This window comes from Varanus komodoensis, unplaced genomic scaffold (assembly GCF_004798865.1).
Source record: "Varanus komodoensis strain SLA01 unplaced genomic scaffold, ASM479886v1 scaffold21, whole genome shotgun sequence".
Taxonomy (NCBI): Eukaryota; Metazoa; Chordata; class Lepidosauria; order Squamata; family Varanidae; genus Varanus; species Varanus komodoensis.
In genome coordinates this window covers 15,020,027-15,040,199 of record NW_025335589.1, presented here as the reverse complement: position 1 = coordinate 15,040,199, position 20,173 = coordinate 15,020,027, and the positions used below count along the sequence as shown (strand labels likewise).

At 41.5% G+C, this 20,173-nt stretch overlaps 1 protein-coding gene across 5 annotated transcripts in view; it reads right to left on the bottom strand.

Moving 5' to 3' along the window:
• PALLD (palladin, cytoskeletal associated protein) overlaps positions 1-20,173 on the bottom strand; it is a 265,196-nt gene that overhangs the window by 226,620 nt on the left and 18,403 nt on the right. For 2 of the 5 annotated variants that reach the window (XM_044430705.1, XM_044430708.1), the window contains exons 1-2: positions 18,648-18,828; positions 13,226-14,251 (exon numbers count right to left, since the gene is read on the bottom strand). In XM_044430705.1, coding sequence (XP_044286640.1) covers positions 13,226-14,250 — 1,025 coding nt within the window. In that variant the 5' untranslated portion in view covers position 14,251; positions 18,648-18,828. Of the gene's footprint in view, positions 1-13,225; positions 14,252-18,647; positions 18,831-20,173 lie in introns of those variants that run through there. The other 3 variants (XM_044430707.1, XM_044430706.1, XM_044430709.1) reach the window with 2 other exon arrangements.

Sequence of the window (20,173 nt, the reverse complement as noted above, 5' to 3'; positions counted from 1 at the left end):
TGCACAGTGTCAAAAATTATTCCAAACAGGGCATGCCACTACAACACAAAGCAGGGAGAGGGTGGACTGCTGTAGGTTGGTGGTGGACTTCTTTTGCCTTGATGGGTGACAGGTCATACAGGATTATTTGACATGTTTAAGAACCACATTAATGCTTTTATCTTTGCATTCTGTGTTTTCTTATTAAATGCAGTGAAAAATCCCTATTTTAGATGTCTAAACACAAGGCAAGGCTGTGAACATCTGATGGAGATTGTTAAATATACACATCCTTTAATATAAAGGTACTGTAAGGGCAAAGTAATAATCTTTTTTAATTACACACATGCTCAACATGAAGGAACATCAATTTCTTTGAAGCAATTCAGGAGGCTAAGGGGAAAATACCTCAACAACAGAGGTGGCCCATGCATGATCTTAAAAGTTGTATGTTTACTTTTACTTGTAATTTGCTTGAGAACAACTTTTATGGGCAATTCTATTTGCTAATCAGTTGAACGAACTCCAAGCTCTCAAGAGTCTTCAGTTCCAGCTCAACATAGGTCCAACCTCTTTTGGAGTTCTTCCCAAAATAAACAGTAGCATTTAGCGTCACTGTAATGTCCAATGCCAGTTTTCACAAAATCTGAGCCCAGGGTTACAACTTAAGGTTCAACCCATATCACTGAAGACACAGAAAGTAAGGTTTCTTTTCTCATCAAGGTACCAGTATTGTGAAACCATGATACAACCAGAGGATATTCAACCTCTGAAAATGAAGATCTGGTTTGAATATTACATCTTTAGTGAACATAAATACCAGTCCCTTTAGTCTATGCTTAAAATGGAACCATTTGTAACAGATATACATCTTTACAAATTAAAAAGGAATTATTCTCAAAAAAAATTCAGTCACTAGGTTTGCATGACATGCGAAGCCACTGGGAGGTGGCTTAACATGTCATATGGATCCCCCTGCTTTCCTGTAAGGGCTTGTAAGCCACCTGGGGGTGCCTTATAAACCTCTCCAAATAGCCATGGCTTGTTGTGGCATTTAGAAAACCTTCTGTGGGTTAGCATGCCATCCAAACCCATACGAGATGCTAAGCTATGATCAAGACCAACAAATCTGTACTTTGCCACATCGTCTCCTAATTAAGCCCTACTTGGGGCTTGAGAAAGGACTGCTTGGCTTTCTTCCCACCCATACAATCTGACTCATGAAGTTCTCATTAGTTGCGCTGGTGGGAAAGGGTAATTCTGCCTGTCAGCACCTGTACCTCCCACTTTGCTGCTTACTTATGATGTGCTACCACTGGGCAGCACAGAAGGAAGTCCATGTCCCCCTCCCGCTCCTCAGCTGGGTCTGCTGATAAACAGGAGGGAAGGAAGGGCCATCTTGTGCTGGAACCCTAGTGCAGTGGCCACAGTGGTAGGGAGGGGTGCATAGGGTGCCTTGGGCTGGGCCCACTCCCAAGTTCTCTGCCAGGGCCTGCTGCATATGCCAGGTGTGTGGGATGGTTTTTGGCAGCTGTTGTTCTGCTCTTCTCAGTGCTCCAGTGAGCCATCCCCTGGTATAGCAGCCAGAGGGGAAAGAGGGGCAAGCATGGTGGGAGGGGGGTGGCAGGCAGCCATCCAGGACTCAGCATATCATCTGAACCTGTCTAAAGATGGGGAGCTTTAGCCAACTGTATTTCTTTCAACGCATAAATGTCATATGTAAGCACTATAATTGTTACTGGCTTAGGAAGCGTACTGTTTCCTAACACCTATCTGCTAAAAGCATAATAGCAAATTGGCTTATTACTGTATTGGCCTTGATTACCTCTTGATGTCACTGTGTGTGGGAAACTGGAAGTTTGAATAATCATGTTTATAATTACTTCCTCAGCTCCAGTGATGGAAGACCAAACTAGACATTGTAAGAGAGCCATGTTTGTTGAAGACATGTTGATGTGTTTAAGGTGAGGGACAGGAGTCTTGGTTTTACATGAAGAAAAGGAGGTGCATGTAGAGAATAGGCCTGTCTCTCACTCATTACAGGCTGCTCAGATAGATATATTGGAGGCGGGGAGCAAGGAAAGGGAGGAAGAGGAGTTGATTGATTCAAGGTTACTTAGTGAAGTTCCTAAGGCTGGGCTCAAGAATCTGCCTACTTTGGAAGGGGCAGAAATGTTTTTGGGGTAGGATGAGGAGCTTTTGGGAGACCCAGCCCTTGATCCCATCAGGTGATGGCCAGTGAGGTAAGCAGACAAATTATGAAGTCTCTGGTGTTCCTGCCATCTTGTTCTCAAGCAACAAGAGCCACCCTCAGGGTGGAGTTAAAAACTTTACTGAAAGGAAGGGACAGAAGGGAAGATTTCAGTTTGGATTCAACTCTTTACACAGGCAGATGTTTACCCCACCATTCTGGTAGAGTGCTTCTTTGATTTATACTGTTTTGTAACCAGACAAGTTTCAATAAAGAACTGCTCTTCTACAGGTTTCATTTTGAGTATGAAAGGAAAGGGAAAGAGGGAGATGACCTGCTCAGGACAATGAGTGAGAAGCACCAAAATTCTCAGTTTCTCACCTTTCCTCCCCATTCACTGTTGTCCCAGGCAGCTTTTTCCATCCTAGATCTGATGTTGGAAGTGAGCTAGGTTGGAAGAAAAGCATGTAAGTGGTTTCATGTGGACAAGTCAGGCAGGGAAGGGAAAATGTTGAGCTCTCCTCACTTGTATGTCCCATTTCACATCAGAAGAAGACATCCCTCCCCTGCTTTCTATGTGATCAGGGCAGACATATGAATAAACAAATGCGGCTGTCGTCATCACATCTATTTTGGCCCAGACCACATGTTTGCTCTTGGGTGCAATTCAAGCAGTCAATGTAAAATTGCCCTAGAGACCACAAGCCTAAAAGGAGTTCCAGACCTCGGTGTAACACATTCATTCTTTACCTACTATTCCATTTTGTTATCCCACCCCCGACCCACAGGCAAACACCCACATCCACATTTTAGACATTGTACAATTTAGTTCCATTGAAACATTCCTTGCTTACTATGTCATGTTTTAAAGTGATAACTATATTTACCACATTAATATGTATGAAGCAATGTACTGCATCCCTCAAAAATGTGCCATCTAAATCTGGTTATTCAATTGCAATGTTTCCCTCCAAGAATTTTAAACAGTCCAAGATGCAATCTTGAGCAAAAGCAAGCATGGATAGACGTCAAAAACCCACTAAATACAATAATTTAGAATGGCTTGGAACAGCACTGTGCTGTAGATGCAGGGACGCTGATAAGCAGTGACGGCAGTTTCGCCACTAGAGTTGATTCCAAGTGTAGGCTAAGATCTCAGAAAGGAAAAGTTAGAGATAGGCAACACTTAGAGGAGGGATTCTATGCATAAATCTGCATTTACAAATTTGGGAGACTGGATTTCCGATGTCTGGAATTTCCAGACACAGCCAACAAATTGAACAATGACCCTTATGTTTCTAAAAAACTGAGGTATCTGGCCCAGTCTTAGAATTACATGTCTTAATGTAATCTAAGGGGGAATAAACTGAATTCTAAATGCGTCCTAATTGTAACTGGCAAGAATGCAAAGAGTATCTTTAGCCATGATACTACCAACAGCAGCTCCTCATCCTGAATTAGGATGTTCACAAGCTGCTCCAAATGTCAGGTTCACCTTTTTGGTTGGCACAGCTGTGGTAGCTCTAGAGTTCAGAGGTTCACAGAGTGATTCTTTATATCTCTGGCTACTGTCTGCAATTTCTGAAATATGTTGCTGTGATATATCAGGGGAAGATTTACATGAAAATGGGCATGTTTTTGTTTCTAGCTTCTTCAAAAAGTGGGCTATTTACTAGCAATACTAGATGGCTGTTTCCACACAGGATACAGCATACACATTGGTTTGGGTGGTTCTGCCAATACTCATTCAAAGCAGCACTGTTGAGATTAACTAGCTTTTGTACTACAAAAATGGTACAAAGGCCAGTGGTACAAAGAATGTGGTACTAATGGTACAAAGGCTGGAAGGCACAGGTACTTCCAAGAATTTTTATGATGATGACCTTTCTTACATCTCTGTGAAATTTACATTTATTGGGCTGCTATCCTAGAGGGAATGGCTGCTAGTGCAACAAGAAAGTAGCTAGTGCAACTCAAGAAGCTAGCTGAAATTATTCCTTCCAGGAGGAGGAGAAGTCAGTAGAAGGAGTTCCACTGATGCGTCATATTCTGTCATATTTTGGGTAGCTTCTTGGCTTGCAGCTTTCAATGTCACATCAGTGGTTAAACTTGAGTTCACACGGGCACATTTATCACCCGAGAACTGCAACAGCAAGTGCAGACTTGTATGTCTCAGCTACCATGCACAAAGCTTTCCTATTACCTGGCATCACCTCAAGCTCAGTGCTTTTCAGCATAAGTAATGCATTCAACCACCAATGCCACAGTTCCTTGGAGTGCAGAGTGTATATTGCCTGGTGGAGCAAACCTTTCTAGAATGCTGGCAAAGTGAAGTATGCCATGTTATCACTATATAGATTTGCATCTTCAGAGTGGGTGGCAGTGGCCAATGACCCATGCTGGGCTGGGTGCTGACACTCATTCAACAACTGCACATGTTTGCAGCACTGACACAGCAGTCCCTATACCTCAGTTGCAGCTTTGCAATATCCCCTGGTTGGGTCCATTTTCCCATGCACTGGTGCTCATCTGTGGAAACTGGTAGACCTTTCTGTCTGAGCTGCTGCTACCTGCAGCTGTGAGTCATTGAGTGATGAGATACCAGAAGAAAAATGTGCATATCTGAATCATTCCCAATGTCTCCCTGTTCCAATAGAGAAGAACAAGCATCAGGAGACTATAATCAGTTAGTGCAAGTTTTGGAGAATGACATCTTCAGTCTTATAATAGACGATTTGCCCAAACATTCCCTTTTAACAACTGATCTTGATTTAGAGAGAACTTGCCACTAAGCTTGTTTTGACCAAGTTTTATTGCAGCCCTGGGGTGCCAACTCTATGGAACAGGGAGGAAAGATCAAGGAGGACCATTTTCCTCCCACAAACAGCCTGTGGGGCACATCATTACAAATTACACAGGATGGAATAATATTTCCCTTATAATATTCTAACATGCTGAACTAGCTCACTCTTGAAGAGTAAGATGGTTGAGCATAAAATTTACCAAATGGACAAATGCTTTGTGTAAGTTTAAATTAGGGGTACAGTTTTAATTGACAATAAATAAGGTAGTACTTTCTGGAAGCTGAACTGGCTCTTCTGTCATGATCCTCATTTCCCTCTTCAGAAAATGTTTTGTGGACTTCTGTGTACGTTGCACCCAAGGAAGAAACCACTTCAAGTCATCCTAGGGGTGACTAGGGTTGTCCAAGGCCCTCAGGAAAGATGGCTTCATATCTTCCCCCTTGAAAATGGAAAGTTCTGCTGCTTGGTTTGAAGGTGATACTAAGGGGCTGCCCAGCCTCTGAGAATCTAGGTGAAGGAGTGCCCAGTGTTGGAAAAGTGGGCACTTTTCTGTTTGTCTACTTTTATTTACTTTTTTACCAAGAAAAATGGCACTCAAGATAACTTACCATCATAAATAAAGCATGATTAAAACAATAATAAAGTCAATGCACTGAAGCACAATTAAAGCCATACAATAACATACGGTTGTTCATTGACAACAATGGATCTACTGTATTTCTTCACTTGTTGAAAACTTATCTATTGATGCTGTTTGATTTAGATGCTATTAGATTTTAACTTAAAGTGCAAAATATTTATTTCTTCATTCAGTGTTTCCAAACAAGGGAAGGGAGGCGGGTGATTCCTGTTTCAGAGCACCATGGATAGCTCCTACAAAGCTCAAAATAAAAGCTTCAGTGGATGAGGAGCCCCACTGACGCAGGACTTATCAGCTGGCCCTGAATGTTAGGAATAACACTGCATCAGATAAGCCAGATAAGATTGGGCAAATAAGATAAGCAGTAACTGAACTGAGCTACTAATCCAAAGTACAATACTCTAATAATTTTGCAAAAAAAAAAAAAAAAAAAAAAAAGAGCAATCCACAGGTGCAGGAGAACCGGTCTGAACTGGGAAGGAGGCTTTTACTCTTCCACCTCACTGTGGTCCCCATTTAGAACAGGGCCCTGTGGTTTTATTTGCACTGGGAAGAAGTTTGCATCTGGCACCTACTTTGTCTAATTTAATTTTCAGTAGAGTTCTGCCGAAAAATTTAAGCAGCACACTGGAATTTCTTCTCTTTCTTTTAAAAGAATGGAAAGGGGTGGCAGGGTGCAATGAGGATGATGTTGCTGAGGTGGGCATGGATGCTGATTGTTGCCTACCCTAGTCTAGAATATATTCTCATCCCTCTGGTAAGCAAATCAGCCACAACATTAAAGCTTCCCCGCTTTCCTCTGTATCCCAATGCTTGTGTCCTTTGTGCAAGAACCAGCAGTAGTAGCAGCAGCAGCAAGAGTAAAGAGTGCAAGACTGGAACTCAGGAGGACTTGGTCCTAGACCCCACTCAGCCATGCAGCTCAAGTGGTGACCAGTCGCAGCCTCTCAGCCCAACCTACCTCACAGGATAAGATTGAAAGGAGGAAGAGAATTATGTAGGCTCCCTTGAGTTCCTTGAAAGGAAAAAAATTGGATAGCAATATAGTAAATAAATAAATGTGCCTTTTAGATTCTAAGTTGAGATCAGGGACTGTCTACTGTTTCCTGTAAGCCGTATGGGAGTTTTTCGCTCAAGGATGTTACGAAGGTGATGATTAAACAGAATAAATCAGAATTATTATTATTATTATTATTATTATTATAACATTTCTATGCCGCCCCTTGCCAAAACCTCGGGGCGGCTTACAACATGATAAAATACATTGAAATACAATAGTACATAAATTAGCTGGTATTGCATTTTTAAAACACAAAAGATACCTAAATGATATTACCTGTATGGCTTTAGTGAAGACATTTAAAACAAATACTTAACAGGCTCCTAAATTCCATGAGAAGCACTAGCAAATCAGAAAACTCCCCTTACAACAATTAGACAAAATGGGAGAAGCCACATTCAAAATCCTACACAGTCTGTCTGAGACTCTAAATAATTAGTCTAAAGTTGTCTCTTATGTGTATTTCTTGATCAGGGCTCTGAGTAACAGCATAATGTTGACAATTAACTTATATCTGTAAAATTGCTGAATTCTGCCCCCTGGTGTTACTCCCTGAAACAGAAAGCAAAGATATCTTGGTCAGCTCTAGGAAAAAATCTTATTAGTATAATACCTTTATTAGGCCAATTCAAAGGTCCGAGTTTCAAGATCCACAGAACTATTTCTCAGGCATGATGTTGGACAAAGCCAACTGGTGGAGGTAGTTAGGGGTGGGGGTTGCAGAAATAACTTGATGTTGGAGTCATGCTGTCTACATCATGGTCAGAACCCTAAGATGAAACTGTGAGAAGAGTTTGCAGAACCTCAAAGTGGCCTCTACCAGGTGATGTGATGGGCAAAGTCCAGTCTGAATGTCTGTAACATTCCCCTTTCATCTTAAGAATTTGCCATGATTCAGACATCACGACATCTCCAGTCAGCCTTTCTCTCGTCCTATTCACCACTCTGCCCTGCTGTTCATATCATCATGCCTGGCAAATTGATTCGGAGATCTTGAAATCTTGCCCAGTTCTGTGACCTCTGAAATGACCTAAGAAGTGCCTTACACCAAGGAGGGTTTTGGAATGTCACTAAAACAAGATTTGAATAGTTAAAAGGTCTTGCTCCTCTGCGCCTTACTTGAGATAGAGTGACATCTTCAGTTGAAGGAATGCAACTACAATGCATTCACAAATGAACTGAGTCCCATTGAAACATGTTTGGATAGTTATAGTTAATATAGTAAGAAATTAAGCAAGCTTTTTGGGTAGAATGGTGGGAGAGGAACTTAATATAAAGTAGTATGATGGAATTAAGTTGCAGAAATTAAACTCTTGGACACCCATGCCTAGTTTCAGCAGTAGAAACCCTGGCCTCTGCCAGGTGATGTGATGACAAAAGCCCAATTTGAATGTCTTTTGTTGAATCTCCACAAAAACCAGCTATTTTTCGTATTTCCCACAAGCAACACTTCTGAAGGAAACTGACACTGCATATAGATTCAAGCTTTGCAGAGATTTGGAAAGAGACATTAATGCCAGTAGGATACATACTTATTTTTGTTTGTTTACTCATAGAGCCAGTCCGCTTTTGACAACAGCCTGCCTACAAGTACTTTGTGAGCACTTAGAGACTTTTATAGTTACACTCTGCGCAAAAGACACTGTGTGTACAAACCACTTCCTATGTATGTAGACTCTAATATATGACCACTAAAATTGTAGTGGCTAAAAATACATTGTGATCAAGTGAAGTGCATCGACCATACAGAGAGCCCCTGCATGGAGTTGTGAGTTCGCACACCTGCCATATCTGTGTCCAAGCAAGCCCAGGTGTGTCTTGCTGTGCTGTCGCTCATTTGGGAGAGGGCCCAGATGTGTAGGAAATGGCAAAAGTCATTGCAGAGTAGTGACAGAGAACATCTGACCCTCCATATGCGCCTAGACTATAATTCCCATCAACTCCAACAGCATCTTATCTACAGAAGAAACATCTGATCTACATAGGGATCAACACTTGGATAATACGTTTGCTATTTTATAAAACCCATGGGGTCAATGTGTGTTCTTTTTCAGCCATACACATCTTCCAGAAATCAGGTAGAACTTTCCTCTTTCCAAAACTTGAGGTTCCCAAGCTACTGAAGCTGGCCTAGTGTTACAGCAACAGCGCGGGAGAAGTTGCCTCAGTTGCTTCACAGAAATAATTGCGTGTGCCCAAGAAATTTGCTGACATGATCTGGCATCCAGGGTGTTGCAAGGTTTGGTTTGTGCCTCCATGGAAAGGTTGTGCATGCTCATCAAAGCCCACACTGCATATTCCTTATGGGCACCAATTATGCACTTTAAAGCAAGGCTAAAGATATGGGGACACAGCTGGTGTTTCCATCAAGCCTACCAGTGAGAGGAAAACACCCAGATATATTCTGGAAGGATGGTGATGCAGAAAGTATAAATAGAATTTGGCTTTTTGGATCACATGATGGGGCTCTGAGAAGACAGACCATAGGGAAAAGACACCTAGCTAAATCTGGGAAATACATATATATAGAAACTGGTTTGCTAAGCTAGGATGTAATGGTGTTAGGGGCTCCAGCAGACATGACAGTCGTAAGTGGGAATCTAAATAAGGTTTGGTATGGAGAGAACGCAAGCTTTTCTATGAGTTGGACAAAACGCGTTCCAATACTCCATGAATGTCCTGCAGTCCGCATGCCAGTAACAGTACTGTACAAGTCTGTTGCTCAGGAGTGGTGTACTTAATATCGCATTCTTTGATTCACACTGTATCTGTGAACTTCCCACATTGTGAAGAAACAGGCTTGAGGTAATGTTAGGGGATATGTCTTGCTCTGTTACAGTATCTGAACTGCATTGACTGTTTTGGGACAATCGGCACAGATTCACTAAAATACGTTCATTTAGTGAATTTGCCCAAATCTCTCTGGAAGCTTTATTTTTAGTTAATTTCCCTGAGGTGTAAATGCTAAATATCCTCCCATTTTTCTTAATACCCTTGCTCCACTAATAAGCATGTTTGCACTGATTAGTAGAGTAGTCTAATGGGGTTCTGCCCCAGCTGCGAAGGCGAATGGAATATGTCAGTGCTGGGGTGGAAGGACTCATGGGGAAAGAAGCTGCGGTGTGCCTGATCATCTGTTAGGAGTAATATGATATAGCAAGTGAGCAACTAAGCCTCTGTAGTGTGCGGTTTATTGTGATGTGCAAACTAGCCCAGCATGGCACAACACAGGACTATACATGGGTGAAATGAATGAGAGACCGTACCTCCATACCTCTGCCAAGCCAGGATTCATGCTGGCCCAGTAATTGTGTGATCTGGCCTCAAGTGGCGAACTGGAATTTACCTTTGAGCAAGGTATGAAATGGCCCTTACATACAGTTTGATGTCAGACTGTGTCAGACTGTTGGTGAGAAAATGATGGCATGCTGGGGTGTGCGTGTGAGTGTGCATGTGCACAATTAGTTTCACATGCAATTAAAGGGAATGGTAGAGAGGGAGAATGGAAAAGCACAGGCTGCATGTGAAAGTAATTATCATAACTATAAGAATATAAGCTTGCCAAAATGTGAATGAATGACAACTCTATTGACCTCAAACTCTTTTAAGGAATACATTTGATATGAAACTGAAACTGATATGTTAATATTCAGAAGGCATTCCCTACACAGCTGTTAGGTCACATGCTGTACTTGTGCTTATGTGCCGGCGATCATCTAATTGGACTCATTTTGCTGAATTAAAGGTTTAGGCCACTTTTACAAAGAAGCCACCTTAATCCATTTTTTAATTTCCATGCCTGTGAGGCTCTGTCACTCTGATCCCAAATGATGCATGTTAAAATACCAATGCATGCTTAGCTACACCATGCCCATTGTTTTCTGCTTCAGTAGATGCTATACACCTTGAAGGGCAGCCCAAGTTCTTCAGATTCCTATGATAAAGCTAGAAATCTAAGACAGACAGTGCCCACCTGTTTGCAGCAATGAGATAATGCCACCAGATGATTGGAAATTAATACACTGTAGGGATGAGAACTGTATTCACAAACTTTTCCCACTATCCAAACTGCCTTAACTATATTGGCTGCTTGAAGAAAGGAATCTGGGGAACCCGAAAATACAAGTCACTAAGCTTACTGTCTACTCCAGATAAACAGACAGGAAGCATTTCTAGAGATACAGTGATTAAGCAAATTAAAGAACATGTCTTGCTGAAAAAGCGTTAGTTCAGCATCTGCAAAAGGAAGTCCTCAGACTTCTAGTGTACCTTTGAAAGCAGCAGTGGCACAAGCTCATTCCTTACCCAGGGCAGAAGAGAACACACATCCCCACTATATCATCCCACTTCCCATCACACCCCTTCCCCCATCATGCTCTACTTCCCACCTCCCTTCCGCTCCCCTCACCTCCTCTCCCTTCCCCTTTTGCCACTGCCATATTCACAACATCCAGGTGAGCTCTCCTTAGAGCACCTGCTGCAGGTAGCAGAGCATTGGGATGCTCTCTCTTGGCTGTAGTGTGTGTATGAGGAGAGATGTAATTCACTGCTTCTCCTGCTTCTCTACACTGCTTCCTTAGAAGGCCAGCCCAGCTTGAGGGTATTAACAAGCCAATGAAGAGTGGTGATTTGGCAGGCATTAAGTCTGTTGACTTCCACAAAGCTTTTGACAAACTCCTTGACTAAATGCCCCTGAGTAAACGTAAGAGCAGGATGGGCAGGCTGAGGCACCTGTCTCAGGTACCAGAAACCAGAAGGGGCAGCAACATGTTGACAGACAGAGCTGTGGGTGCCAGGAAGTGTGCCCTGCATCTTGTAAGCCAGCCTATTGCCTTCAGTTTCAGTAGAGGACACCATATCAAAGGTAGAGTCTTTGTAAAAGGAATGTGACAGGACTGTCATGTTGTGCTTCACTTCAAGCAATAAAATGTTCCAGGCCTGCCCTAAGATCATGGCCTCTGGTCTAAGATCATGGCCTCTGGTCCTATCATTTCCTGGCAAATAGATGGGGAAGGAATGGAAGAATGAAAGATTTTATTTTCTTGGGCTCCAAGATCACCACAAATGGTGACTGCAGCCAAGAAATTAAAAGATGCTCTTTGGGAGAAAAGCTATGGCAAATCTAGACAGCAGACTAAAAAGCAGAGACATCACCCTGCTGACAAAAGTTCATATAATCAAAGCTATGGTTTTCCTAGTTGTAATGTAGGGCTGTGAGGAAAACTGAGCATTGAAGAATTGACATCTTTGAATTGTGGTGCTGGGGAAGACTCCTGAGAAATCTTGGACTGCAAAGAAATCAAATCAGTCAATCTTAAAGGAAATCAACCCTGACTGTTCTTTAGAAGGCCAGATACTGAAGATGAAACTCAAATACTTTGGCCACCTAATGAGAAGGAAGGACTCACTGGAGAAGACCTTGATGCCAGGAATGATTGAAGGCAAAAGAAGGGGACAGCAGAGGTTGAGGTGGCTGGATGGGGTCACTGGGGTGGTGGGTGTGAAGTTCGGTGGACTCCAGGGGATGGTGAAGGACAGAAGTGTCTGGAGGAATGTTGTCCATGGGGTCATGATGGATCGGGCATGATTTTGTGACTGAACAGAACAGATTCTTATGTGTTAGTAATTGCTAAACAAGAGGAACAAATATGCAGTTCTCACAATGGAAGGAAGTACATAAGGGGTCCCTTAAGGATCTTTATTAGAGGAAATGTATGGGTGGCAGAGAAAAGAGTCCAAAAGCACCCGAACAGCATACCCTGTTGCTGTCAGTTGCAGTATCATCCACAGCATTCCTATTAATACTGGGAAGGCACTAGTGGGCAAAGATCATATTGCTAAGGGCTGTGTTCCTCAAATCATAACTTCGGAATGATTACTTTGGCTCAGTTCTCCAGTAATGACAACCCAGATTGTTTAAATTGTGGGTTGCTCTGAATGAGGCATTGGGCTGGTGCACATTTCCCCAAATGCTTCTGCTACAAGTGAAAGCTGCTAAACAACCAGGGCCTCTGGTTTGTCTCTGCCCATACCCAGTGGTTTGTTCTTAGGTTTCAAGGGAGGAAAGTCAAGGAAGAGACAAAGCATTAGTCCAAATTTGCACAGATGGATTGTTTGTGTGCTCCCACATGGAGTCTGAGCAATTGGGTGGTTGCACCTTTTCTATTGTCTTATATGTGAAATGGCCCTTTGATTTCCTCTCATACTGAAGGCCTGAAGTAGTGAAAGGCACTCTTTGGAACTTGCAGAGAAGGTTGGATCAGCTACTTCTTTTATTCCAGGCTTTGGAGGTACTCAGAAGTAGTGACAGGTGCAGAATCCTCCTCTCCAGACTCTCTTTTAAATATGAGAGAATTCAGAGTAAGGTCATGGATTGGAGTTACTGCCTGACCACCAACACTAACTGAAGTTTGCAGATCCCTATTTTTAGCATGTATATACAGTAATGCAAAATATAACTCACAGTGGATCATAACAACTTAACTTTCTCATCAAGACAAACATGTGAAGCTACAGTAGCATTGGTTATAGTTGATGAAAATAATTCTTACCTCACATGTGGTGTAGGATTTCCAGCAACTCTGCATTCAAGCAGCACTTTGTTTCCTTCAGCAACTTCTTGGCTCCTAAGTTTCTGGATAAATCGTGGGGGTGATAGTTGATTGTGGCTTTCTTTTGTGACTTGGTGCAGGAAGGCATCTACATTTGCCTGGGAGCCTTCCTTCCTGGGTTCTCCAGCAGGAGTGACTTCTGGTATACTCTCTGGTATGATCTCTGGACATGTATTGTCAGAGGTTGCGCTCCTTAAGGATTTTGACATGGCCATTTGTTTGTTTTTAGGGGAAAGATATCCACTATCTGGAGAAGAAGAGTTTCCATCTGGGCTCCTGACTCTTGTCTTGGCTGCTTCTCGAAAGATGGAAGACAGCTCTTCAATCAAAGTAGCTGCTTTGTCACACAGCTTATTCTTGAAGGGGACATCACCTGCTGAAGCTGGCTTGGACTTAGAGTACATCTGTTGTGCACTTGGACAACATTTTTCAGCATTCTTTAGACTCCGAATAAAGCTGGGTCTTGCAGGTAGAAGAGGAGATAGATTAGATTGTTTCCCAGTAACATTTAAGCGATTATTTGCTTCCTGAGGATATGTAGTCTGGTTCTTCTGCTCTGGAAGAGGTTTTGCTGAGTTTGGGCTGGTCACCTGAGCCCTCTTGGAAGGATCTGGATCATGCTCTTTGGTCTCCCTAGAAGAGGCACTGTCTGGTGAGTTTAAAGAAGTGTTGAAGTAATATGTGCATTCCTGCTTTGCTTGTTCATCCCCCTTTAAAGAATTTGTAATGGACCTGTGAGCAAGGTCAAGGCTTCTGCTTATCTCTTCTTCATTGAGAAAAGCCGATAGGTCATTTGAAAATGCCGCGTCCTGTATGTCTGATAGGGAATCATAAAAGGGTTCATAAGATGAAGAATCTTCAGATGTGTTCTCATGGTTTCCCACATGTGCGCTTTTCTCTGAAGAGTAACCCTCCTTCATCATTAAAGACAGTGGAACAGCTTGCTCACAGCTTCTGCCCTGCATGCTGGAACACAGATAAATCCAGTCTTGAAAACAGTGATGAACTTCATGTCACCTAACTCTTGAATCGGCATTAATGCATTATTTATGACCAAGACCAGCGGCAAAGTGCAGAACAGATGAATGTATCATAGTCTATGTGCCCTTAAATGAAAGTATTATCATTTAATATTTATAAATGAGTAGTAGGTTCTGTGTGATTGGAACTATGGATCATAGTAGTTGCCTGAAACCTAACATTACCACTGTAGCAAAACCAAAACTAACAAAACTACCACACTGTAGAGAAGAGGCCCAGTTCTCCCAAGCCACAGTCTCCCCAAATAGCTAGTTCAAATTAGGAGTGGGAGGAAGATGTGGAGGAACTGGCACAGGCCTCTGAACTGCCAAGATAACTATGCAGGATGACTCAGGCAGAACATGAGAGCTGATCCATCTTGGAGCAGGAAGGAAACACTATAGAACAGGGAAGGGTGGGACTCAAGCAAGAGTTCTTTAGGTCAAGACAGCAGATCAGTTATGTATTGTCCACCATTCCTATTGCCTAGTCCTGAAGTGGCCTGAGCTATTCTGAGGGTGGAGTCATTCTGTGCAGGATGGAAGGAGGCTGAGGTGCTGCCAGGATACGCTGCATCTTGGTGGCACCGTTTGTCTCTCCTCCTCTCTCCCCAGAACATCTGGTAAGCCCTTCTCTGAGGCTGCTTTTGCAGTTTTGGAGAAGCAGCTGCCATGGTTCTTTCTGTGCCAGCTGCAAGTGGGGGAAGGAATCACCCCTGACACAGTTCTTCATATAATGCATAACTAACTTGTAGAAGTAATTACCATGAGAAGTGCTGGTCAGTATGTTGGATGGCTTTTCAAAAGGTCTAGACAGGTGACAGGGTAAGAGGTTGATGAGCAGCTCTTATCCACACTATGTGGACCACATGCCTAGTACAAGCAACCAGGGACTGATGCCCTCTACTTATAGCAGAAGATGGCCTTTGTCTTCATGCTGTTTGTGAGCATCCTGAGACACCTATCTGAAAACAGTATCTCAACCAGATGCTAGTATTTACTAACAGAAAGAGGGTCTCACCAAACCAGAAAACAAACAAGGTGAGTTTCCACTTTATTTATTTTAACTACTTGTACCTAGATCTCTTCCTCCAAAATGCCTTTCACATAAACTATAAGATGAGAATAGGAAAAAAAATCAGCTGTGGTTACACACATGGCTATGGATCTAATATATTTGGGAAGTAGATTGAGAGCATTCTGGGACTTGCACAAAAAATGGAGATCATTTCACCGGGAAATGATGATAAAACAAAAATAAAATGAATGGATAACAGCATTTTTGTTTGAATGCAGCAATCAATTCTTTTAAAAAAAAATACACACCAACAAACTTCATTATGTTATGTTGTGAGCCGCCCCGAGGCTTCGGCGAATGGAGCCGCATAGAAATTTTCTAAATAAATAAATAAATAAATAAGTAAGTAAAATTTTGAAATGGCATTTGACCATATGCCATACAATTTTACTTCAGTAATAGATGCATGACCTGACAGTCATGGGATGCAATCGGATGTATTTTACATTGCCTTGTACAAGCTCTAGTTACACTTAGCTGCTCCCCTGGGACTTGTCTTGCATGAAGCTGTTAATTGATGGCTAGAGTGCTTGAAGCTTTGGACTGGTAGAGGCATCACTTAATATTATTTCTTTCTCTCAGACTTTTATTACTGGGCACAGAAAGGAAACTATTAGGAAACCGACCACTTAGCTTATAATTTCACTATCTAAAACTTGGGCATATGGACTCTGTGTTTTATTTACAATGGGTTCTCTAATACTTTCTTAATTCGCTTTGTGTGACAAGCTACAATATCAAGTTACCAACAAATGCTTTAAAAGTGCACCCAGCTTAAAAAAACCTGTAGCTTCAGATCTTTAGAAAAGAAGAGAAAGGATTAAATGGAACACGAATGGTCAAGCTCAGAAGCTACTTGCCTGCATGGAGGCACACTATAGACAAAAAGCTAGAACATATGCAAGGATTTCTCCATTCATTTTGATGGAGGAACTCTAGGCTATGCTCCTTCTTTTTAAGTAAATAGGCATGCTTGCATGCATGAAACTCCACACATCAGTTTGCACTGATGTGCACTTGGAACTTTGGATTGAAACTTTGATTTAGAAGCTCAGCCGTCAAACCTCTTAATTAAATGTCAGGGAATCAAGATTGAACTTGCAGACTTTATGTCTTGCATGCTTATACATACAGAACGCAATCTAAGCATGTTTCAGCCATTCTGAGTCCCACTGATTTTGGTGGAAGACATTTCTGGCCCTTTCACACAATACATGCAGAAGCAGGGCTCCGTACAATGAAGAGACCATGCCACCTCGCTGCTGGTCCCATACACAGCATTGTGAGCATGGCTGCCCCAGTCCATGTTCTTACACTAAGCATGAATGGTTGAAGCAAGAAACCTATGAGCATAGAGATGTATGCAAATAGACTTGCACAAGATATGGAACCAGATAGCACGTATTCACACTCAGCCCATGTACATTGAAGGGGGAAGGTCTGTCAATCCTTGCAATGCTAATGATGGGAGCAGTAGTGCAGTTCTGCCTTTCCATAATTGATTGGAGCCCCTTCAACATGCTGAAGCCATGGACGGGGCATTCAGTATGTCTGTATTGTTGAAACCAGTAAGACATAAGAATATTTAAATTTGGCTGGATGATTCCTAAAGTTTTTGTTTTCATTGGCTTGTATCCAGCCGAAGTCCTACTTAGAGGAACTACTATGAAAAGAACTACTAACATTGGCTACCCTAGTTTTAATTCTGTTCTCAATACTTTTAAAATATGCTTACTCTTAAAAAGGTTATAAATGGTGCTTTTTCTTACTAATATTCTCAGACTTCCAATCTGAATGAAATATGCTTGGCAAGTCGCTAAGATCTTTTTCTTTTTCATGATAGTGGTAAGTGACTCAGATCCCTCTCTGAGATCTGGGTGAAACATAACATGCTCTGCTCAAGTAGGAACTGTCACACTTCAGTTCAACTTTGAACCCCTGTGGAATAGAACGAGTGACAAAGATAACTGAATTGTATAGAATGAAATGGAGAACTTCCATCCAGTGGGATAATAAAGGCAACAAAGAAAGGTTTCAGGCCCATTGGAATTGGGTTTGCATATGTTGTGCAAGTCGGTGCTCACTAAATGTCAACAACCAAAAATTTCTCCATTTACTTTCAAGTAGTCCATTCACTTACTCAAAGAATGGTTAAGTTTTAATTCAAATCCAGAAATGTCATCTGACCAGATTGCAGGTACCTAAAACAGGTGCCTGTGTAAATACTTCAGGACGTACTAGCATGGTCAGATTGCTAGAGGATGAAACATTTCAGGGTTGAACAAAATGCCAAGTCCTTTTCTGATCTATCACTGTTTGCTTCCTCTTAGCAGTTATTTTGATGTCTATGAAGTAGGCATTTGTCACGAACCATAATCAAATCAGTGCACTTTGATTTCAAATCAGTGCACTTTGATTTGATTATGGTTAGGGACAAATGCCTGATCAGCTATTGCAGTCCACCCTATTTATTTCAGTGGGGGTTATGTACCTTTAACTCTATTTTGGATTAGGGCCAGAATGTATAGATCTACAGTGTCATCAAGGAAATCCATTTTTCCTTTGCCAGGACCTTCTTTAAATACTGGCTAATCTAGTTAAAATAATACTTGAATGCTATCAAATAGCATACATGTTCATAATTAGAACTAGCCTATGAGCTATTTCTAGACTTGACTGATTAGACAGGAGCATATTTATAAATGCTTTCCTCATCTCTCTAAAAAGTTTAGTAGTGATGGTTAAACAACATACTGTACTGTTTGAAGAAATCAGTGAACATTAAATATAGCCAGCCTTTTAATGCAATTTTCTTGATTCTTTACAACATTGCTATATCTAAATATGGAATTTTACAAGAAATAATGATAACATATCTCTGAAACATTAGACAATACACCAACACAATTTATTATGAATATGCCATCTCAGACCTATTAAAAGGAAACTAATAAATCATCAAATGAAGGTGAAAGATAAGTAATATAATTTTCAGCACTATTATAAATAATTATGTCTTATTTTCTTGGAGCAATTAGAAAAGGAAATGGTGAGAATAAAATACAAGCAATTAATTATGGCAATAAAATTTTTAGACAATAAAAATGTGATGCTTTAAAACAATTTGCACTCAGGAAAATTGCAGTAGTCAAGGAAGTTTCTTTATTTGTAGCACAATGTGCAATAATATCTATCTATGGATTTAGAACTACCTAAGCAGGATCAATTATATTTAATTTAAAAAACCCCAAAGGACTTTACAAACCTTTCAGATCTCAAGCCAGTGTGAAGACTTTCATAGAAAATCAATTTCAGGCATGGAAGATCTTCAACCCTTTGTCTAAGAAAGCTGGGAGTTGCTTTAGCTATTCATCGAAGATTGCTTGGTCCACAGTAGGCATTAAGGTGACTGTGGCCTCTGAGTTACATCTGTCTTCTCTGACTATGTAATTCCTACCCTTCTCATCTATATTTGGTTACTGAACTCATGTTTCAGCAGACAGCCACTATCTGGAATTCCAGCAGAATGGACATTGAACGAACGACTTCTATGTGCTTTGTACTTATAAATTCGAGGAACCTCAAGCTGTTGGAGTGTACGATAAGTAAATCAGTACATTCTTTTCTAATACTGAAGTATTTTTAAAATGTGACACTCATGACTCAATAGCAGATAGCCTGAGGAAGTATAAAATATGCATTGTGGCATTAGAAAATAGCCTTCCTTAGAATAATTTCCAGCTTTATTTTAAACGAGTATTCTTCATCGCAAGGCGGAAGGACTATTGTTGGCTCTCAATTAGCTCAAGGACCACTTGTGTTCCACTCTCTTTTTCTTTGTAGTAATTGCTCATTTTTAGCAAGGGGTCTCCAGTTTTGCCTTGTTGGTTGCTTTAGCAATGGGCTCACTCTTGTGATCTGGGCTGCTGGAGGAGACCTCAGGGCTCTGAATTCAGGAGACCTGTCATGCTACAGCTGTAGAATTGGTGCCGGGGGACAAGAGAGAATGGACATACAACGGACATACAATGGACATACAGTTGCCTGTGGTGGGGCAGGAGCCCAAGAAGTGAGGGGCAACCCTGGCTAGCTGCACTGGTACACTGCAAAGATGGAGAGAAAACTGAACGTGATGACAAGAGAAAGCAACATGGATCTGTGCCAGGAGATTTCGAAGCACAGAGCAGTCTCCCGGTGACAAGAAAAAGATCCAGAAACGACACTGTCAGAGCTTGTTCGCTGGTCTTGCTTGGATGATGTGGAGTGGATTGAGGAGGAAAAGCTTGAAATGCCTCCAGCCAAGCCTGGTGCTCAGCATCTCTGCTTGACTACAGCAAGGAAGGAGAGAGACCTTTCCCTGCCTGGGAAAAGTTCCAATGTGGCCTTGGCAGCCTTCAAGTGTGTTCTGCATGAAAAACAGTGAAGATTACTGGTTTAACCTATGTGTCTGAATTAAAATCAGTTGTAAATTAGCTGGCTATCTTTTGCGATAAATTGTTCTTTTGCAGTGCTTACACATACAAAAGTTATGCACAAATTTGATTTGGACAAGTTCTCTGCCTGTCACTGTTTTTTACCATTGTGGTCTTTGATATTTGGAAAAGCTGTTGTGAAATGTGTCCTATATATGTTTTCTCGGTATACCCTTCCACATTTGCAGTTTACATTATAGCAATGGTCATAATCAAAAAACTCTTTGAAGTGCTGTAAAAGTTGAATTTTTGTGACCCTGGTTAGTACATGGTTTGATTAACACACGCGATTTGTTATGCCAGTTGTATGTCTCAACTT